The sequence below is a fragment of the Arabidopsis lyrata genome (assembly GCF_000004255.2).
Source record: "Arabidopsis lyrata subsp. lyrata unplaced genomic scaffold ARALYscaffold_8, whole genome shotgun sequence".
Taxonomy (NCBI): Eukaryota; Viridiplantae; Streptophyta; class Magnoliopsida; order Brassicales; family Brassicaceae; genus Arabidopsis; species Arabidopsis lyrata.
Window position 1 is genome coordinate 15,957,777 of NW_003302548.1, and position 20,596 is coordinate 15,978,372.

The 20,596-nt window shown below is 37.3% G+C and overlaps 5 protein-coding genes, 1 long non-coding RNA gene and 1 pseudogene across 8 annotated transcripts; 2 read left to right on the forward strand and 5 right to left on the reverse strand.

Moving 5' to 3' along the window:
* Nucleotides 1-2,274: 2,274 nt before the first annotated feature.
* LOC9302058 lies at nucleotides 2,275-4,083 on the reverse strand. Its single transcript, XM_021029283.1, has 3 exons — nucleotides 3,918-4,083; nucleotides 3,656-3,806; nucleotides 2,275-3,584 (listed from the first exon to the last, which is right to left on the reverse strand). The coding sequence occupies exons 1-3, from the start codon at nucleotides 4,052-4,054 to the stop codon at nucleotides 3,069-3,071; spliced, it is 804 nt and encodes a 267-aa protein (XP_020884942.1). The 5' UTR covers nucleotides 4,055-4,083; the 3' UTR covers nucleotides 2,275-3,068.
* A 745-nt stretch (nucleotides 4,084-4,828) lies between these two features.
* LOC110229364 lies at nucleotides 4,829-6,887 on the reverse strand (annotated as a pseudogene).
* A 609-nt stretch (nucleotides 6,888-7,496) lies between these two features.
* On the reverse strand, nucleotides 7,497-8,538 carry LOC9302059 (F-box/FBD/LRR-repeat protein At1g51370). Its single transcript, XM_002865939.2, has 3 exons — nucleotides 8,161-8,538; nucleotides 7,918-8,058; nucleotides 7,497-7,787 (listed from the first exon to the last, which is right to left on the reverse strand). The coding sequence occupies exons 1-3, from the start codon at nucleotides 8,536-8,538 to the stop codon at nucleotides 7,497-7,499; spliced, it is 810 nt and encodes a 269-aa protein (XP_002865985.2).
* A 3,646-nt stretch (nucleotides 8,539-12,184) lies between these two features.
* LOC110229366 lies at nucleotides 12,185-13,205 on the forward strand. Of its 2 annotated transcripts, XR_002332757.1 has the most exons (3): nucleotides 12,188-12,517; nucleotides 12,613-12,733; nucleotides 12,894-13,205. It is a non-coding gene; the product is annotated as an uncharacterized LOC110229366 (long non-coding RNA). The 2 variants fall into 2 exon arrangements; XR_002332756.1 differs by having other exon boundaries at nucleotides 12,185-12,517; nucleotides 12,613-13,203.
* Nucleotides 13,206-13,398: 193 nt separating this feature from the next.
* On the reverse strand, nucleotides 13,399-15,504 carry LOC110229343 (putative FBD-associated F-box protein At5g53640). The gene is made up of 3 exons (XM_021029257.1): nucleotides 14,238-15,504; nucleotides 14,006-14,155; nucleotides 13,399-13,913 (listed from the first exon to the last, which is right to left on the reverse strand). The coding sequence occupies exons 1-3, from the start codon at nucleotides 15,165-15,167 to the stop codon at nucleotides 13,620-13,622; spliced, it is 1,374 nt and encodes a 457-aa protein (XP_020884916.1). The 5' UTR covers nucleotides 15,168-15,504; the 3' UTR covers nucleotides 13,399-13,619.
* A 22-nt stretch (nucleotides 15,505-15,526) lies between these two features.
* Nucleotides 15,527-17,568, reverse strand: LOC9302060 (putative FBD-associated F-box protein At5g53640). 2 transcript variants are annotated; one of them, XM_021029250.1, is made up of 4 exons: nucleotides 17,452-17,568; nucleotides 16,267-17,212; nucleotides 16,012-16,179; nucleotides 15,527-15,907 (listed from the first exon to the last, which is right to left on the reverse strand). In XM_021029250.1, the coding sequence occupies exons 2-4, from the start codon at nucleotides 17,182-17,184 to the stop codon at nucleotides 15,617-15,619; spliced, it is 1,377 nt and encodes a 458-aa protein (XP_020884909.1). In that variant the 5' UTR covers nucleotides 17,185-17,212; nucleotides 17,452-17,568; the 3' UTR covers nucleotides 15,527-15,616. The 2 variants fall into 2 exon arrangements, with proteins under 2 accessions (XP_020884909.1, XP_020884904.1); XM_021029245.1 differs by having other exon boundaries at nucleotides 17,399-17,568.
* A 92-nt stretch (nucleotides 17,569-17,660) lies between these two features.
* LOC9302061 lies at nucleotides 17,661-18,908 on the forward strand. The gene is made up of 2 exons (XM_002864218.2): nucleotides 17,661-17,868; nucleotides 18,605-18,908. Exons 1-2 carry the CDS (start codon nucleotides 17,746-17,748, stop codon nucleotides 18,698-18,700), a joined length of 219 nt encoding a protein of 72 aa, XP_002864264.1. The 5' UTR covers nucleotides 17,661-17,745; the 3' UTR covers nucleotides 18,701-18,908.
* Nucleotides 18,909-20,596: the final 1,688 nt, after the last annotated feature.

Consider the following 20,596-nt stretch of genomic DNA (forward strand, 5'->3'; position numbering starts at 1 on the left):
TATGTACGTAAATATCTAAATAATTTGTATATTTACGTTTCAAATATTTTTTGACTATAAAAACAAAACATTCAAATCATGTATGAACAACATATGAAAAAAATACAGTCATACAAATAACTGACATAATAACTTAATTTTGATGTCAAAAAATTAAATTAATGTTGTACCATGTACGCTTCAATAAATATTTTTGTGTACGTACATAGTATAAGACTTATGTGATTTAGGTATTTTTAGGATGTAACTGTTTGGAAAGGTCGTATGATGCGGACATCAAACATGTTGATGGACTAGCTGTGCTATTTGCTGAAGGAGTTGTAAGAGACAAACATGATCCATCAAACAAACAAATTATTTTGAACGAATGTGATGCTGGAGAAGTTTTGATCTTCTTGATTTACAAAGTTTGGAGCCAAGACAAGCATTGATCGTGTAAGTAATGAAATTAGTTAAGAAGTTTTTTATTATAACACACTAGCGTCTTGATTGTGTTCGAAATCAACATTGTTTTTATATAAAAACCCAGAATATTTTTATTTCCAATTTTTTTAGTTGAAAATGCTAAATGAGGATAGATTTATGTATATAAGTGTGTAGTTGGGAATTCTTTTTGTTTTTTTGTAGATATAATCATGCTTTCATTTGCATTTAATGGGGTTCTGCTGAATTTATGATGCAGGTGGGTAATGGATATTCCTGTATTTACTATGGTGGGTGAGTGGAGATGCAAAGAAGAAGAATGGAAATTTGAACCATGGGAAGGCTGGTTTGGTCGTTGTGTACGTGTTAAGGAAAACATGACGTACACGGAATTTGTACGTACATTATGCGAGGTTTTCAGTTTGAAGTCCACCGAATGCAATCCAATAATTAGTTACTGGATGCCGGGAAAGATGTCAGTGATGATAGAAAGTAAACGCCCTCCTGTCTACATTAACAATCAAATGAGCCTGAATACCTTCTTTTTGATTCGTGGTGGGGATCTTAGTGTCACCTTGTTTGTCTCTTTCATTACAACCGTCAAGGCACTCGGGAATACTGTCCCTAGGACCGATGGTGACGATGGTGAGAGTTACCGTGTGTGTGGGAGTGCAACAACACCAAATCCCATCGTAGCGGCTTCAAATGTAGATGGAAATAATGAGGCCGTAGATGAGCAAGACGACGTTGAATACGATAAAACATATGAGGATGAAGAAGAGGAGGAGGAAAACGAAGATGGTGCTGGGTATGATGATTATCAGGGTGATGATAGATCTATGGGGGGAAGTACCCTCGATCCTACTATAGACGGTAGTGAAGGTACTGGCGAAGATTACGATTACAACAAGTGGAACGATGTAATTGTTGAAGAATATGGAATAGAGAATGTTGAGGAGAACGTCATTCTCACTCAACAAACGGTTCAACATCCAGGGGAATTCAGTCGTCTATTGGCAGAGTGTACGTACACAAGTCATCGTGTACCTGGCGGAGATAACTTTTCTCATTTGGGTGACAGTACACCAACCGTGACTCCAACACGTACGTGTCAACATGGTTTGTACCAATGTACGTACACTAGAGACTGTGTACAAGATACATGCTGCGAAAGTGATTTTGTTACGTACATGGATACCAATCTTAATGGTATAGACAAAGTCACTGGGGATGATGTTCTCGAGTGTGGTATTAGAGCTTCAGCAAGTGGGTCACTGAATGATCATCGGCTAGTTACCGCAGCTGAGGCTTACGAAGTGTATTGTTTCTTAAACTATATAAAGTTATTGTTCTTTTCAAATAAAACTATGAATAATAAAATATATGCTACTTGTACGTACAGCTATACGCCATTATTAAAATATATTGTCTGTGTACGTTTTACTAGTTTAATCAGCTATGTACGTATTTAGTGTACGTACACCAGAGACAAAGTCTTTCATACTTGTTGAAATATACTAAGTGGTCGTATATTTTACTAGTTTAATCGGCTATGTACGTAATATTAGTTTTACGCTATGTACTTTTTTAGTGTACGTACACCAGAGACAAAGTCTTTCATACTTGTTGAAATATACTAAGTGGTCGTACGTTTTACTAGTTTAATCCGCTATGTACAAAACCAGTGTACGTACACAAAACCATACGTATTTCATACATGTTGTCTGCAAACAATAAAAAGTTCATTCATTCATAATATAACTGCTCGAAAAAAGGGAATACAATGCATAAAGACAAACAGAGTAGAGTAGATTATGAAGAAATAAACTAAAGAGTAGAGCCAACTTAATCGACTCACTCGATCAATGAACGAAAGAAGGATGTTGAACTTATCAACAAACTTAATCCGCAGATTCAAATAGGCCTAAGAGACTCACTCACTTAAGACTAATGAATAAACGACAAAGACTCGAACTTTGACAAGAAGAAAATGTTTCTTATTACTTTAAAATTGATCAAGGGTGGTTTTTACAAAGAAATGACTTGAGCTTATATAGGCTCGACTCTAGGATTGGTACAACAGTCTCATGACTCAAAATAGGAAAGCAATACACGAAATAAATCAAAGAAATCAAGTGGAGATGTGCCTTGAAAGAATATTAGCCGTTAGGCTTTGAATGCTTAGGCCAAAAGGAGTAATTCGTGGGATCTTGTATCTTGACAGCTTCTGGATGATTCCATGGCTTATTAATCTTCTAATAACTCCCTTAATTCGCACCAAATCAGAAGATATGGTAACTCTTGGTGTATGATTAGGAAAGATTGAATCCACTTGATCCAAGGGCTGAGAATGAAGCTTGAGGTGATCTTAGGAGTCTCTAGTTGTAATAGAAACTCTCCTGGACGCCAAAGTTTGGTTTGCAAGTAATTAAACCCGTCAGCTTCCAAATAAGGCAAGCTGAGCATCATCTGGTTTAGAAAATTAATATCTTCTAAACCAAAATCGGTATTGACTTGACTCCAATTCAAAAAGCTCCTCTGATGAGTCAAGAGTGTACGAAAATTCACTTTGTATCTTAACGCCTTCTGGTTTGGTCGGAATCCTCCAATAACTGCACGTAGGTCCAAACCGAGTTCGTTGGGGATCATCCCGTTTGAAAATTGAATAACTCCTTCGTGTGAACTCCGTTTGGGCTGATTCTTCTTCGTGGTTGTCGGTAGTTGAGCTGAGAATGTATTCCAAGTGATCTCTGGGCAGGAGGAATTGATCTTGGCCTTCGTCTGGACTGAAAAATGCTGAGGGGTCTTCTCGGGTAGGCTGAATTGGCTTTGTCCTGAAGTTTTGGATAAAACTTGGTTAAAATTCCCACTTGGCTGCTCCTGGGTTGTTGTTTCTCGCCCATAATCTTCTCCATGGTTGGTTCTTGGGTTGATGACCGCATCAGATCTCCTCGGCTACCTTCAACCAGTTTTGGTGGAGAAGTGGGTCTGCAAAGGATGGGATAAGTATTGCCCGCAGACCAATCCACCTTAACTTGATATTCCACTAGAGGTGCATCAGGAGAATCAGACTCTCTAGCAGCAAATGTGATGTAGTATGTTGTCCTGCCCCCTGGGTTGAAATTAGCCCTCAAAACATGCTCCAACTTCACATTGAATCCCTGAAAACAAGAGACAAGAATGGCTCATCTCATATTGCCTAGGACTCTGAAAGTCAAACTAGAGATGTTACCTTTCGTTTGTTATATTTGTCAAGACACAGAGATGTCATGTTTGCTAAAAACTGACGAACGGTCAAACCTTCCTCAAGGTCATCGTCCAGGGACTGTAGCAATTCCAGCCAAAAGGTAAGGTGGGAATTCGTTAGTTGCCTCAAAAAAACCCTAAAACCAAAACAAAAAATTTAACTACAACAATGTTACTTGATTTTATATGACCCAATCAATAAAAGACTCAAAATTCGATACGTATAGAGATGAAAATGATGATCATACTTTGGTTTCGATGACCGTGCGCTTGTAAAAACGGGCCCTCTTCTCAAAATATTTGTCGATATACTCCTTCTGATCATCACATGAATGATATTCCAGACCATCGAAGCTATCCTTATCCCATTCGGAATCACTATCATCGTCGACACCTTCTATGTCGCCTTCGTTTTCACTGAGATCCTCCAGGATGGGGGTTTCAACCTTGCGCTTCCCCAGCATAGAAGATTCATCGCCCGTGGAAATTTCCATGTACTCCGTCGATTGGGTTTCGCTTGAAGATCCATCCTTGGCCTCGCCGTCGCTTGATTTGGGAACCATCTCGATTATTGAGTAAACCCTAGATTCCCCTTTCAATTCAATTTTGGGTTTTTTTTTTCTAACAAGAAGCCAAAGTATGGCTCAAGTCTCTCTCGTTCTTCTTCTTCCTTTTCTTCGTAATTGTTTTTTTTTTTTTTAATTCAAAAACCAAACCGCAAAGAAAAGAAAAAGTAACTAAACCGAAAGTAACTGTGTTGTTTGGTTTAATTCATTAGGGGTATTTTCGTTATAATAAGCTTTAACTGTCAAACCATGAGAATGAAATCTCAGTTTGCCAAACGTTGAGAGTAAATCTTTTTTTCATTGGAAACGTGAAAATTTCTTTACAATTAATGGCCCTCGAATTCGTCTCTTCGACTCCTTTTTTTTAACACAGTTTCGATTGCAAACGCCTTGCCGTTTATGTCTCCGTTGGAGTTCATGAAACAGTGCGTAGTGTTTTGTGCTTCTAATTTTGTCTTAAGGCTAATATAAATGCATATAATCATATTGGACCAACTCGGTTTTGTCCGGTCTGAAAACCGATAAACCACGTAGATAATTAAATTTTGCAATGCAAAACATTTCGAATACTGTAATTGGCAACGCAAGAAGAACCAATAAACCAAAAGTCTTACTCCTAAAATACTCAATTGTGTTCAGAATCCTAAAAAACTGGTTTAATCCTCAACATAAAGAGAGCAATGATACTAAACGACCAAAAGATTAACCTTAACGAAATGTTGAGCAAAATATCTTTTGAGTAATTAAAGAACAATGACTTCACAAGCGGTAGAGCATCTTGGTATTGCAATGAGTTCTGTAAGGAAGTCACACTTTGTCTTTTTCGTGTAGTAAATATTGAGCCTTAATTTCTCCAGCATGGTTGAATTCTTCAGGAAGTATCTTATTAGCTCCATTTCTCCTTCATACATTGGGATCGAACGTTTCAGTTCCACAAACTTGAGCGATGATACCAAACACCGCGGCACTGCTGAAAACATCACATGTGCTTCCCTCTTCTCCTCATGACGCATGGATGAGTCCTTGACCATTTCCTTCAAAAACAGAATGAAAAACATTGAGTGGAGTCGAGAGATAGATAAAAGATTTTCACAAACAATATGCGTGAATCATTACCAATATGAAAGATTCTAGTTTTGGGCAGCTCTCAAGAATGGTTGGCAACATTTCAAGATCAGATTGAGAAAATTCAGCATTCAAGCGACGGAGGTCCTGAAACTGAAGCACCGGTCCCGAGTTGGAGTATAGAAAGATTCCCTGCAGGTAACATAAGTAAACGAACAAGTAAAAAAGAATGTTATGGTGAGAAACTTTCGTGGAAGAATATTCTTATATATGCTCAAACGTTGAGATGTATGTATACCTTCAAAATAACATTACTAATAACTAGGTCCCTGACCCTCGAAATATCGGTGAAGATGTCGTGAATCAAACTTTTACCGCATGTCGCATTGCTAAAGCCGATACCAATATCCAGTTTGGTAGAGAAACCCAAATTGATGATCTTTCTTTGTTGAGATAATCTTAGTCCTCAAACACTGGAGTAAAGGTGCATCAATCACAACTTCAGTAGACTCATCGATGTCGACTCTCTTTAGCGTATGAGAGCGCACTTGTAAAACCTTAGCCGGAGATCTGATGATGGTTAAATCTTCAAAAACTGAAGAGCCTGAGATAAGTTTCTGCAACGTGATCTCATTGGGATATCTAATTTCTTCTAAATGTATGATCTTCATACAAGGAAAGGAAACAAACTCGGCATCAGCCAAGGCAACCCAAACAAGTCGTAAGTGTACCAAAGTCTTGCAGGCATATATGATCAGGGGTATCTCATTAGCAGGAAAAAAGTTAACATCAAGATTCTGAATCCTACGCGTAGTCACAGCATCAATCCATGAGTTGAGATCACACTTACCCAAAGGAAGACAGATATTTAACCGGAGTTTGCGTATCCATGACTCCCTGTGGGAATCAAAAAACCTTTCAGCGAAACTCACGAAGGTTTTGGTATCTGAGAATGTGTTGAACTCAACATCCAATCCAGGAACCCATTGCCAAAGATATCTCCATCTTGTGGACAAAACGCTTGTGTACAACATCCTTGGTAGAAAGATGAGAAAGTATTTCAGATATCAAAGGTTCAGGTAACTGGCTTATCCTATCTTCCTCTGATGACAACACTTTGTCACATATTTTGGGTTTCTTCTTTCTACCCACCATTTCTCTTTTCTTCAAACTAATCAAATTTAGCAAAAAAAAAAAAAATGAAATGTTACACAGATAAATTGCAAAATTCTCCTTGAGTACTAGTTAAGAAAAATATTACAAAATTTCAAGTTGCACCACATGAAAAAAGCCCATACATAAATATTCGTCGGAGAGAGTCAAAACAGATATCGTTACGAATGAAGAAAACTAAAATTACATGCTTGCTAGGGTTTAGGGTTTTCAAGGTTTTTGAAGATGACTAAATCAAGCAACAGTATAATAATAAAAAGAAGAAGAACGTACCGGAATGGAGTTTAATTACCACGGCAGATCAAACATATTCGTCTTCCTACACGATTCAATGGTCTAAAGGCTACTGTTAATTAATGGCGCTTGAATTAGTCTTTTCAACTTCTCCTTTTAACACTTCTTACTACGAACGCCTTGCCGTTTGTCTCTCCGTTAGGGTTGCTGAAGAAAAAAGGTGTGATGTGTTTGTGCTTCTAATTTTTTTGATATAAAAAAAAAAAGCATATACAATCAAATTGAACCAACTCGGTTTTGTTCGGTCTTAACCAATAAAGCATGAAGAGAAATTGGTCCAGCGAAAAATATTTCGGATAGCGTGTAATTTGGCAACGCAAAAACCAAGAAACAACCAAAAAGGCCGATTAGACTAAACCGGAAATACTCAATTTTGTTCACAATCCTAAAATCTGGTTTAAACCTGGCTTTAATCGGTTCAAACAGAGAGTCATGGTTATTATATGGTTAATTAAGTAATGTTTGACGTATCCTATGAGACGGAAATTACTTCATCTTCTTTGTTAACCCGTAAGGTTTGAAAACTTCAAAATGATCCGCTTTCTCCATTTGAAGTTTTGATAACCATTTTTAGTGATTCTGAGCCTATTAATCCTATCCGGTTTTATTTTTCATTTGGGATTAACATTTACATGTGGCTCTAAGCCTAATATAGCCTCCTAAAATCAACTAAGTTAACGACCAAAAGATTAACATTAAACGAAATGTTCAGCAATATCTTTTGAGTAATTAAAGAACAAGGACTTCACATGTGCTAGAGCATCTTGGCATTGCAACGAGTTCTGTAAGGAAAGCACACTTTGCCTCTTTGGTGTAGTAAACATTGAGCCTTAATTTCTGCAGCATTGTTGAATTCTTCAGGAAGTATCTTACTAGCTCCATTTCTCCTTCATACATTGGGGTTGAACATTTCAATTCGACGAACTTGAGCGATGATACCAAACAACGAGGCACTGCTGCAAACATCACACTTGGTTCTCTCTTCTCCTCGTGATGCATGGATGGGTCCTTCAAAATTTCCTGCAAAAAAGTTGAGTAGAGAGATACATAAAAGATTTTCACAAACAATATAAAATCTTTTATGTATCTCTCTACTCAACTTTTTTGGACAGGCCAGAACTAAATCAGAGGAGAAAAGCTATTTCATTACCAAAGTGAGAGATTCTAGTTTTGTGCAGCTCTCAAGAAGGGTTGGCAGCATTTCAAGATCAAATATATAAAATCTAACATTCAAGCGGGATAGGTTACGAAACTGATGCACTGGTCTCGATTCCGAGTATAGAAAGAATACCTGGTAACATAGGTGAACCAAAAAAAAGCAAAAATGTTATGGTGAGAAACTTTTGTGGAGGAATACTTATAAATAAATATGCTCAAATGTTGAAATGTAAACCTTCCAAGTATTCCTACTAATAACTAGATCCCTGACCCTCGAAATATCGGTGAGGATATCCCGAATCACGCCTTCATTGGGTCTGGGGTAGAGGTGCATTGATCGCATATCAATATCTAGTTTGGCAGGGAAACCTGAATTGACGATCTGATAGTTTTTTGTTAAGAACATCTCAGTCAACAGACACTGGAGTAAAGGTGCATCAATCACAACTTTAGTTCTCTCATCAATGTCGATTCTCTTTAGCGTATGAGAGCGAACTTGTATTGCCTTCTGATACGAACATCTTATAAGTTTTAAATCTTCCAGAACTGGAGAGCCTGAGATAAGTTTCTGCAACGTAGTCTCATTGGGAGAAGTAACATTTTCTAAATGCATGATCTTCAGACTGTTAGAGTAAAATTCTTTTAGAGGTAATGGAGAAAGTGTTTAAGTGTTTGAGAGAGAGTTTTAGGAAATAGAACTTTTATTACTTTGATTTTAACTTGAAGACAACTTCATAACCTTACAACAAATGAGAGAGGGAAGAGGTATTTATAGCCTCCAAACTACAAAATATCTAAAATATTTTAATCATAAATCTAGAGAGTTCTTAACATAATATCTAGATTATACTATTCTAATTATCTAGATTATTCTATAAGAATATCTAGATTTTTATGTTTAAGGAGGTGGAAGATGATTCTAGAAGATTTCTAGAACATTTTAAGGAGGTGGTAATTATGATATTTCTAGAGAAAACTCTAGAACTTGGATTTGGTCCATCAAATGATTATTGGGTAATTGACCCAATAATTAAACTTGATTGAAAATCAAGTTTAACTTTCAACACCCCCTCTTAAACTTGATTTTGCTACTCCAAGCAAACTCCTCATCTTGATAAAATCTTCGCGCTTGAGAGGCTTGGTGAAAATATCGGCTACTTGATCATGTGTCTTCACATACTCCAATTGCACGTCCTTCTTGTTAACACACTCTCTAATGTAGTGATAACGTGTGTCAATGTATTTACTTCGATCATGGAAGACCGGGTTTTTCGCCAATGCTATTGCCGACTTGTTATCCAGAAAGATCTTCGTTGGTTCATCTTGTGGTAAGCTTAGCTCCTTTAAGAGGTTTCTTAACCAAATAGCATGGCACACACATGAAGTAGCCGCTACATATTCTGCTTCACAAGTGGATAGAGTGACAATTGGTTGCTTCTTCGACATCCATGTGAAAGCCGTATCTCCAATGTAGAACACGAAACCACTTGTGCTTTTTCGGTCATCTATGTCTCCACCCCAATCGCTATCGCTATATCCAACAAGCTTGTAATCATTAGAAGTAGAATAGTGTAAGCCATAATTTATGGTACCTTTGATATAGCGAAGAATCCTCTTGGCCGCCTTGAAATGAGTTGTTGTTGGATGCTCCATGTAACGACTAACAACTCCGACCGCATATAAAATACCGGGCCTTGTGCATGTTAAGTATCTCAAGCTTCCAACCAAGCTCTTAAAGGTTGTTGGATCCACTCCTTCTCCTTCTTCATTCTTTGATAATTTGATTCCACATTCCATTGGTGTGGTCACCGGGTTTGAGTCATCCATCTTAAACTTTTTAAGTACCTCCTTAGCATAGCCTTCTTGAGTAATGAAGATTCCATTGTCTTCTTGTTTTACTTCAATTCCGAGGTAGTAAGACATCAATCCAATATCCGTCATCTCGAACTCCTTCGTCATCTCTTTCTTGAATTCTTCGAACATGCTTGGATTGTTACCCGTGAATATCAAGTCATCTACATATAAGCATGCAATCAATATATCGTCTTTTTGAATTTTGATATAGAGTGCATGCTCATATGGACACTTGATGAAGTCTTTCTCCTTGAAGTACTTGTCAATTCGAGTATTCCAAGCTCTTGGGGCTTGTTTTAATCCGTAAAGCGCCTTCTTTAGCCTCAAGACTTTGTTTTCTTCTCCTTTGACTATGTAGCCTTGTGGTTGCTCAATGTAAACTTCTTCTTCAAGGTCACCATTTAAGAAGGCCGACTTGACATCCATTTGATGTATCTTCCACTTGTTTTGAGCCGCTAGTGAAATGATTAGTCTAACCGTTTCTAGACGAGCAACGGGAGCAAATACCTCGTCATAGTCGATTCCGGCTCTTTGACTATAACCTTTTGCCACCAATCTTGCTTTGTATCTTTCCACTTCCCCTTTAGAATTTTTCTTTGCTTTATACACCCACTTCACACCTATCGCCTTGTGTCCATTTGGAAGTGAAGCTAGCTCCCATGTATCATTCTTTTTAATCGCCTTTATCTCTTCATCCATGGCATTTCTCCAAGTCTTCCTTTCAATGGCTTCTTGGAAGTCCATGGGTTCGCACTCCGCAAATAGACAAAATAAAGTAAGATTGTCTTGATTTTCGGTTACCTCGTAGAGCTCTTGTAGACTTCTAAAATGAGGAGTCCTCTCGCTTGAGCTTTCTTCTCCTTGAGAGCTTGTTGGTGAAGTTGGTGGTGTAGTAGGTTCTTCTCTTGGTGGCTCTTCTCTTGTTAGCTCCGAGTCATCTTCTTCAAAGTGTGGAAAGAAGTTATAGTCTTCTTCATTTGATTTCCAATCCCATTTTCCTTCTTCATTGAAAACGACATTTCGACTAATTATTGTCTTCTTCGTATCAGGATTATAGAGCTTGTAGCCTTTGGAGTTGTTATCATAACCAATGAAGATATACTTCTCACTTTTGTCATCTAGTTTACTCCGCTTCTCATCCGGTACATGAGCATGAGCAATGCTTCCAAAGACTCTTAAATGAGAAACACCGGGCTTCCTTCCGCTCCATGCTTCTTGTGGTGTTTTTCCCGAGACACTTTTTGTTGGAGATCGGTTTAATAGATAAACCGCACATGCGACCGCTTCCGCCCACAACTCTTTTGGTAGTCTCTTACTTTTGAGCATGCTCCTTGCCATCTCAAGAATTGTTCTATTCTTTCTTTCCGCTACACCATTTTGTTGAGGGGATCTTGGCACCGTTAATTGTCTTCGAATGCCGTTATCTTCACAATACTTTAGAAACTCCTTCGATGTAAACTCTCCTCCACGGTCGGATCTCATGGCTTTGATTGCAAGACCACTTTCCTTCTCAACATGGGCTTTAAACTTTTTGAAGTTCTCAAACACCTCGGATTTTTCTTTCAAAAAGTAAACCCATGTTTTTCTTGAAAAATCATCAATAAAGAGAAGGAAGTAGTTACTCTTACCAAGTGATTTGGGCTTGATCGGACCACACACATCCGTGTGTATTAGCTCCAACGGTTTTTGAGCTCTTGTATTTGACTCCTTTGGAAAGCTCATTTTGAATTGCTTTCCAAGTAGACATCCTTCACACACTTGATTTGGATGATTGATGCAAGGTAGTCCTCTCACCATTTCTTTCTTCGAAAGCAACTCCAATCCTCCAAAATTTAGATGCCCAAATCGAAGATGCCAAAGCCAAGACTCCTCCTTGTAGCACATCTTGAGACATTGTGCGATGTCATTTTGAATGTTAAGGACAAACATTCTATTTTTCGACATCGGTACCTTGGTGATGAGATTACTTGCTTGGTCTCTTATAGAAAGGTTATTATCTTTTAGTCGAATATCATAACCTTTCTCTAAGAGTTGTCCAAGGCTCAAGATGTTTGTCTTCATGCTCGGAATATAGTAAACGTTGGAAATAAATTGATGATCTCCATTCTTCAATCGGATGAGAATGTTTCCTTTGCCTTTTACCTCCATCTTCGATTCATCTCCTAAAGCCACATTTCCTCTCACCGATTCATCAAGCTCTGCGAACATACTTTTTCTCCCGCACATGTGATTACTTGCACCACTATCGAGGTACCACTGATACCACTTTGTTAGAGTAAAATTCTTTTAGAGGTAATGGAGAAAGTGTTTAAGTGTTTGAGAGAGAGTTTTAGGAAATAGAACTTTTATTACTTTGATTTTATCTTGAAGACAACTTCATAACCTTACAACAAATGAGAGAGGGAAGAAGTATTTATAGCCTCCAAACTACAAAATATCTAAAATATTTTAATCATAAATCTAGAGAGTTCTTAACATAATATCTAGATTATACTATTCTAATTATCTAGATTATTCTATAAGAATATCTAGATTTTTATGTTTAAGGAGGTGGAAGATGATTCTAGAAGATTTCTAGAACATTTTAAGGAGGTGGTAATTATGATATTTCTAGAGAAAACTCTAGAACTTGGATTTGGTCCATCAAGTTTAACTTTCAACACAGACAAGGTAAGGAAACAAACTCGGGACTAGGCAAGCGAAGCCAACAGAGTCGTAAGTGTACCAGTGTCTCGCAGGTATGTACCGGAGTTTGCGTATCCATAAATCCCTATGGGAATCAAAAAAGCTTTCAACAAAACTCACAAAGGCATTGAAATTTGAGAATTTGTAGGGGTCTATGTCCAATCCAGGAACCGATTGCCAAAGATATCTCCATTTGGTAGACAAAAGGCTTGTTCTTACCGCATCCTTAGTAGAGAGATGATAAAGTATTTCAGATATCAAATGTTCCGGTAACTGGCTTATCCTATCTTCCTCATGTGACACTTTGTCACATATTTTGGGTTTCTTCTTTCTTCCCACCATTTGTACAATCTGCATCATCAAATTTTAACAAAGATTAAAATGTTCCGGTAACCGGCTTGATTTCGCTTTTTTCGACACAATTTTCAGGTGCAAACGCCTTGCCGTTTATATCACCCTTGGGGTTGCTGAAAACGGTGTGATGTGTTCGTGATTCAATTGGCTTCTACTCGGTTTTTATCAAAGCATATAGACCAACTCGGTTTTTTTCGGGCTGAACCCATAAACCACGAAGATAAAATGGTTCAATGCAATACTTTTAAGAACAATACTAAACTAGTAAACTTCATCTTCTTTTGTTAATCCGAAAGGTTTGAAATTTCAAACTGGTTTAATAACCATTTTTAGTGATTTTGACCCTATTAATCCATAAAATTTCGGATATGTCAATCCGGTTTCATTTTTGGTGTGAGATTAGGGCCATTAGGTCCGTCTTTGTTTTTTTTTTTTTTCACTTATTCGTAAGCATCAAAGAATCGATGATGAATAACACCCACGATTGACAAAGAGAATGGATAGAAGAAAGGTCAATAAAACGAAAATGGTGGCAATGTTTGACGCAGAAGAGACGAACAAAAACTGTGAGCGAGTTGACGACTCGAAACGTCTGAATTTTATTTTACAGAATCAATCATTTGGCAAATTTCGTCAGAGTGAAGTTCATAGGTTCTTTTGGGCTTACAAAATATTTCATTCTCTTTTTTAGTTTAAGAGGACCCAAAATGATACAAGTAACTTAACAAATGGTACACACAGCTACTTTACCTCCTATATCAACTGCTAAAGCAAAGCCAAAGCGTCACAGGTTGTTTCTAGCTAGTCAAAGACGATGGCGACTTGACATGTTTTAGAGCCTCTTGGGAATTTGCGGAGTTTCTTGACGATATCATCTTTTGGTGAACAATAATTCAAATGTAGAGTGAGTTTCTTGAGGATTTTTGAATTCTTTAGGAAGTATTTTACTAGCTGCTGCCCTGCAACGTATTCCAAGATGTTGGTTTTGATATCCACAAACTCTAGCGACGATAGCAAACAATTTGGCACTGATGAAAAACTGATTTGATAGTTTCCCTTGAAACGCATCTTCTCAGAGGAGTTACTATTAGATTCCTGAGGACAACAGAGAGAAAGAGATATATAATAAACTCAGTGAAAAAGATAAGCAGAACGGAATCTCAATAGGGCTTAACCAAGATAATTACCAAGATGAGTGATTTCAAGTTCGGGCAGCTCACAAGAAAGGCTGGTAAAAATTGCAAATCAGATACTGCAAGAGTAACACTCAGGTGGGACATGTAACGAAATTTAGGCAGGTGAGGTAGCGGTATTAATGCCAAGTATCGGTACATGAGCTGGAACCAAACATAAAAGAATGTGAATAGTGATAGAAACATGTCCAAGAACTCTGGATTGACATATAAGATAGGTGTATACCATGAAAGTGCGCGGATGTATTGTCATTTCCCTAACACTTAAAATCCCTGGAAGAAATCTGTGGATGCTACTTCTCCTTGATCTAACGCTTGCTTCATCAAAATACCACAAACCAAAGAGGATAGAAAGATCTAACTTGGCATTAGAACCTATATTTTTTACTATGAAGCTTTTCGATACGTTATCCTTAATCCTCAAAGAGCATAGTCGAGGAGCATTGATCACAACTCCCGAAATAGCACCGGAGTGGAAAGAAGAAACCCGTACTAAAGTGAGCCTCTTTAGTGACCGAGAGTGCACCGGAAAGGATTTAGTATCCTTCCCATATATAATAACCGTCAAGTCTTCCAAGACAGGGCAACAAGAGATAAGCTTCTTGAAAGTGGCTTCATTGGGATACACATTATCTTCTAAATGCATAGTCTTCATACAAGGGAAAGAGACAAACTTGGCATCATTCAAGGCCACTTCAAAGAGTTGTAAGTAGACCAGTGTCTCACATTCATAAAGGTTTTCAGGAGTCTTATAAAAATGAGGCAGAGAATGAACAATAAGATGTTGGAGCTTACGCTTAGCTGCAGCATCAATCCATGACTTGAGATAAGAGGCACCATTATCTACACTCTCATCAATAGTTAACTTGAGCTTTTTTATCCATAAAGCTTTATTGGAATCGGAAACCCTATGACAAAAACTCTTAAAGGTATTGAAATCAGAGAAATCTCGGGAGTTCAAACCCAAACCAGAAACCAAAAGCCAGAGACTTTTCCATCTGGTGGATAAAACGCTTGTCTTAACAACATCTTTTGTCGGAAGATGATTAAGTATCAGACATATCAAATGATCAGGTAACTGGCTTATCATATCTTCCTTCAATCTCCGACAAAACCCTTTGGAACAAGCCTGTTTCGATTTCTTTCTACCCACCATGGTGTTGATTCTCTCTAATAAAACTTTATCTACGTAAAAAAATTGAAAGCATAAATTTCAGAGAAACAATCAAATAAACTATCAAACGAAGACTTAAAGAAGAAGAAAACTCACCGTGATTTTGGTACAAAGAGGTCAATGAAGGGTTACAGGGACTAATCTGTGTTCACAACGACGTAGTTTTTAATAATAGTTGGGGAATAAAAACGATGTCGTTTAAGCAGCTTCACTGGTCTCCTAAACCATTTGTAGAAACGAAGTCGGTTTAATTCGCGATCGGTTCGAATTGTGGTTTGGAAACAAGTTATTTCACTGTAAATTTTATATACTCTTAACTCAATTTCGCAAACAAAAACAAAGATTTCTAAATAATTACATTAGTTTTATTTTTTTTGTCAAAGGTTTTTCATAATGTAAGTGTCATCTTTTGGTGAACAAAGCTTTAGATTCTAATCAAAGACGATGGCGACTTGACATGTGATTGAACGTCTTGGGATTTTGCAGAGTTTATTGAAGATGTCATCTTTTGGTGAACAATAGTTCAAGCATAGATTGAGTTTCTTGAGGATTGTCGAATTCTCTAGGAAGTACCTTACTAGCTTCATCCCTGCAACAGATACTAAGATGCTGCTTTTGATATCGACAAACTCTAGCGAAGATAACAAACACTCGGGCACTAATGAATTACTGATGAGATCATTCTCGTTGAAACACATCTTCTTAGAGTTAGGATCCGAGTCCTGAGGAAAACAGAGAAGAGGTATAAACGTTAGTGAAAAGGATAAGCAGAACCTATCATAAAGACGAGTAAGAGTAAGCTCAACGGGGTTTAGCAGATGATTACCAAGACGAGGGATTTCAAGTTCGGGCAGCTCTCAAGAAAAGTTGGTAACAGTTTCAAATCATATACACAAAGAATAACACACAGGCGGGACATGTTACGAAACTGAGGCAAGCCGGATATGTTGCCAAACTGAGGCAGCGGTCCTAATTTAGCGTATTGACAGAGGAGCTGGAACAAGAAAGAAACATAATGTGGGTCATGATAGAAATTCTACATGTTCAAATTACTGCATTGACATATAATATAGGTGTATACCTTGAAAGTGCGCGTACGTATCATCAGTTCCTTAACCTTTGAAATCCCTGGGAGAAATCTGTGGATGCTACTTCTCCTTGATGTAAGGCTTGCTTCATCAAAATCCCACAAACCAAAGAGGATAGAAAGATCTAACTTGGCACTAGACCCCATATTGTTTACTATGAAGCTTTTCGATGTGTTATCATTGATGCTCAAAGCACATAGTAGAGGAGCATTGATCACAACTCCCGAAATAGCACCGGAGTGGAAAGAAGAAATCCGTACTAAAGTGAGCCTCTTTAGTGACCGAGAGTGCACCGGAAAGGATTTAGTATCCTTGCCATATATAATAACCGTCAAGTCTTCCAAGACAGGGCAACAAGAGATAAGTTTCTTGAAAGTGGCTTCATTGGGATACACGTTATCTTCTAAATGCATAGTCTTCATACAAGGGAAAGAGACGATTCTGCCTTTAGCCAAGGTCACCTTAACCAGGCTTAAGTATACGAGTGTCTCACATTTATAAAGGTTTAGAGGAATCTTATGAAACTGAGGCAGAAAATGAACATTTAGATGTTGGAGCTTACGCTTAGCTGCAGCATCAATCCATGACTTGAGATAAAAGCCATCTTCTTCATTGTCACCAATAGTTAACTTGAGCTTGTTTATGCATAAAACCCTATTGGAATCGAAATACCTATCACAAAAACTCACAAAGGCATTGAAATCAGAGAAATCTCTAGAATCCAATTCCAAACGAGGAACCGAGAGCCAAAGACTTCTCCATCTGGTGGATAAAATACTTGTCTTAACAACATCCTTTGTCGGAAGATAATTAAGTATCTGACATAACAAAGATTCAGTTAATGGGCTTATTCTATCTTCCTTCAACCTCTGACTCAATCCTTTGGAACAAGATTTCTTTCTCCCCAACATGTCTAAATTCTTCTCTAGAAAACTTTATCTGCATAACAAATTGGAATACACAAGTTTCAGAGAGATAATATGGGTTTGAATTAGAAATTCATTCAAGTTCGAGTTAACCTAACCCCAATCAAAATTCTCAATCTAGTAAAGTAAAATTTCAAATCAACTATGATTTAAAACATACATGGTGACCAAAGCTATAAAAAGATTCGGGCTTTTGTACCTTTTTCTGATGGGTAGGAACAAAACCATAGGTAGAAGAAGAAAAGAACTCACAGTGATTTTGGTATAAAGACGTCAATGAAGGTTTATTACATTTTCTTCACAGGACTAATATTTGTTTCAGAACGACGTCGGTTTAGGAAATAGTTGGGGAATCAAAACGTCGTGGTTTTTGATCAGGGCACTGGTCTACGTAATTGGAGAATTTAAAAACGATGTAGTTTTGATCAGCGGACTGGTCTCTTAAGCTACGCACAGAAACGACGTCGTTTTGATTCACGTCTCTCTAAAGCAAAAATTCCTAGAATCGGAGAAATTTGAGAAGGGAACGAAGGAAGAAGAAGAAGGATGGGGTACGTGTTGAGAGTAAGATTGGCTTCTTTCTTCGCCGGAGCTGCGACTGCGTCTTTTATCGGACTCTCCGTTCTCTACAAGGATTACAAAGTCGCTCACGAATCGATTTCTCAGCAGGTAAGCCATCGATTCTAATTTTGTTTTCTCTTATCGGATCCATTTCTTTCGATTGTCTCTTGCGAACAAGTTATTTCACCCTAGATTTTGTTTTCGAATAGCTGAATCGATACATTTCGTTAGCAGATGTTGTTAAGACTGGAATTTTGTTGATCTGTAGAGCATTTCTAGGGTTCTCGTTGTCATCTCTGTGATTCTGCGATTCAGATTCATATGAAACCTGTTTTAATCATGGTGGAAGAAGGTTTCACACAATTTTTGATGTTCTTATTAGGAATTAGGGTTTCTGGTTGAGTTTGCCATTTTTAGCTACTGGTGAGATTTAGTTCTGGACTTGAGTTTCATAGCCACCAATAATACGTTTATGCTTCATTTACGTTATTAAGAATTAGTTTCTTTTTTGTGAATCTTGAGATGCCAAAATTGCTAACACGAGAAAACCTTCAAACATTTGGTAGAGTTGATGCACAAAGGTGTCATCATGGTAGCCATTTCTCTGTAGCTTTGATGGTAATGGTTATACCTACATTTGCATGATTAAAACTTGCTTTAGAATTAGTTTTCAATAGAATCTTGAGATGCCAAAGTTTTAACTGCCAAACATTTGTTGGTTGAATTGAGTGTCATAAAACTGTTATCTTTGTGAAGAACCATAGCAGCATTTTCTCTGTAGCTTTAATGGTATAGGATACAGACATGGCCATTGACTATAGATATGATCTCTGATTTTCTACAGGCAAAGTCTTTTCATGACTCTCTGGATAGAAGGATCTCTACTCTTGAAAGCTTGAGACAAACTGAAGCTCCTCAACTTGCTGAGACAACTGAATAGTATCTGTTTCGACATTGAAATTCTCTGCTTGGCAATGATGTTTTGAGTTGAGATACTCTTTTTCGCTTTTTTGAATAACTTGGGAGTTCTTGTATGACTCTACTGTTATGAAACAATGAAGTTTAAAGTAGTCTACAATGGATTGAAACTTGCTGTAACACTTGCCATGAAAAATTTGTGTTCCGTCTATTGGTTTGGATCTAGAAAACTAGTACAATCTTATTCTTTGAAAGATGAACTTTTATTTAGACAATCTTCAAAGCTAGGGATCTAAATATAGCTTTCTGAACTGAATAAAAGATGGAACAGTTGGTGAAGATAAGCAAATACCATTGACTGTGCCAAGAGCAATTTGGTATCACGTGACCAGGTTTAGGCCGGCCCAAGGAGCCAAGTGTCAGTCCTAATATGGACTTATTGGTGGTTTGGAACTTGGAAGTTCAATATCCCTCGGACTCTCACAGGTTTGGGATTTATCGCTTTTGCTTGTAAATTACACATTAAAATAATAGCAAGTGATCAAGATATCAACAATATATAGATTTTTTTGGTATTGTGAAGTATTTATACCATTTTCAAAGTTTTGATAGAACTAACAAAAAATACACTTAGCGGAAAAAAACCAAAATCTACAGAAAAAATACGGACAATAACAAAACAGCAATATATATGTTCTTCTTGACAAAAGAATATCTCAAACAACCGGTGCAATTCTTCATGTGAATATTTTCTCTTCATGTGGAGAGGTCACCTTTGTTACTGTTTTTGTCCATGGAATCTTTGTTCACCAAAGGTTTGTGGCTTCTTCCTCCGATTCGTGAATTTTCTCTCGGCTCTCAAGTTACTAAATTCTAACTAAAGACTTAAATTTTGCAGAAATGCTAAAATTTCTATTATGGGACAAGGATGTGTAGAGAAGGCGCAGGAACTAAGTGGACATAACGTACAAGGATGGAAGATTGTAGTTGATTTTGTTGTCCCGCTAAGTGCCGAGAAAAGAAAGCCTACCGGCTGTGAACATCCATGTACGTAAATTTGCTCTTGTTTCTTGAATTTTTTCTTTTTTTTTTTTGCCAGAAACTCTTGCAAAATTAGAACCTCTCACTAATTTCGCTGTTTATACTTTATATGAGCTATTGTACTTGAGAGGATCAAGAAAGCTAAGATGGAGAAGGAGAAGAAGATGAAGAAGAAAACTACGAAGTAGAAGGCCTCTTTCTTAATTAGGAGAAGATGCAGCTCTTTGGTGTTTTTAGTTTGTGATACAATGCAACCTTTGTGTTTCTTTTTGAAACTTCGGATTTTCTTTTGTTTTTGTCAGCATGTTAAAAAGTTAAGCTCGATAATCAATCACATGCCAGTATGATGTCTTTGTCTGGATGTTAAAAATTTAAGCTTAATAATCATTATCTGTTTTCATTATTACCCAAGAGCCAAGAGTAGTATATATGTGACATGTGATTCAATTGATTAGGTTAAGCAAAAGCATTTTCATTAATGTTCATGAAAGTCTAACTAGGACTTGAGGTTGAAGAAAATGTCTGAGTATCATAATATCATTATCAATAGTCCATGAACATCAAAGATTAACTCCTGCAACCACAAGAAACCGAGCGACAACGGACCTTTTGGTTGGGAAATTTGAAGCTTAATCTCTAATGCTGACCCAGCTTTATGGTGTTTGTGGTCTCCAGACTCGCAGTTTTCTCAAATGAGATGATATGCTAAATTGATATTAAAACAGTGATGTTCTATCAATTTGGTAATAGAAAAAGAGATGCCAAGATCGGGAATCAAGAAAGTGATCCATTAGTTATCTTGAAACATAAATAAATAAATAAGGTAAAGTAATGTGTAGACTTTTCAACACACTCAACCACCTCTTCAATATCCAAA

Excerpts from the sequence above, each read along its gene's own strand:
- LOC9302058 (XM_021029283.1), bottom strand. The coding sequence starts at position 4,054 with ATGATAGTGATTCCGAATGGGATAAGGATAGCTTCGATGGTCTGGAAT. Across the intron at positions 3,807-3,917 it reads GCACGGTCATCGAAACCAAA|GGTTTTTTTGAGGCAACTAA; the intron begins GTATGATCATCA and ends TTTTGGTTTTAG. Across the intron at positions 3,585-3,655 it reads ACAAATATAACAAACGAAAG|GGATTCAATGTGAAGTTGGA; the intron begins GTAACATCTCTA and ends TCTTGTTTTCAG.
- LOC9302059 (XM_002865939.2), bottom strand. The coding sequence starts at position 8,538 with ATGCATTTAGAAAATGTTACTTCTCCCAATGAGACTACGTTGCAGAAA. Across the intron at positions 8,059-8,160 it reads TTAGTAGGAATACTTGGAAG|GTATTCTTTCTATACTCGGA; the intron begins GTTTACATTTCA and ends CTATGTTACCAG. Across the intron at positions 7,788-7,917 it reads AACTAGAATCTCTCACTTTG|GAAATTTTGAAGGACCCATC; the intron begins GTAATGAAATAG and ends ACTTTTTTGCAG.
- LOC110229343 (XM_021029257.1), bottom strand. The coding sequence starts at position 15,167 with ATGGTGGGTAGAAAGAAATCGAAACAGGCTTGTTCCAAAGGGTTTTGT. Across the intron at positions 14,156-14,237 it reads TACATCCGCGCACTTTCATG|CTCATGTACCGATACTTGGC; the intron begins GTATACACCTAT and ends GTTTGGTTCCAG. Across the intron at positions 13,914-14,005 it reads ACTTGAAATCACTCATCTTG|GAATCTAATAGTAACTCCTC; the intron begins GTAATTATCTTG and ends TGTTGTCCTCAG.
- LOC9302060 (XM_021029250.1), bottom strand. The coding sequence starts at position 17,184 with ATGTTGGGGAGAAAGAAATCTTGTTCCAAAGGATTGAGTCAGAGGTTG. Across the intron at positions 16,180-16,266 it reads TACGTACGCGCACTTTCAAG|CTCCTCTGTCAATACGCTAA; the intron begins GTATACACCTAT and ends TTCTTGTTCCAG. Across the intron at positions 15,908-16,011 it reads ACTTGAAATCCCTCGTCTTG|GACTCGGATCCTAACTCTAA; the intron begins GTAATCATCTGC and ends TGTTTTCCTCAG.
- LOC9302061 (XM_002864218.2), top strand. The coding sequence starts at position 17,746 with ATGGGGTACGTGTTGAGAGTAAGATTGGCTTCTTTCTTCGCCGGAGCT. Across the intron at positions 17,869-18,604 it reads ACGAATCGATTTCTCAGCAG|GCAAAGTCTTTTCATGACTC; the intron begins GTAAGCCATCGA and ends GATTTTCTACAG.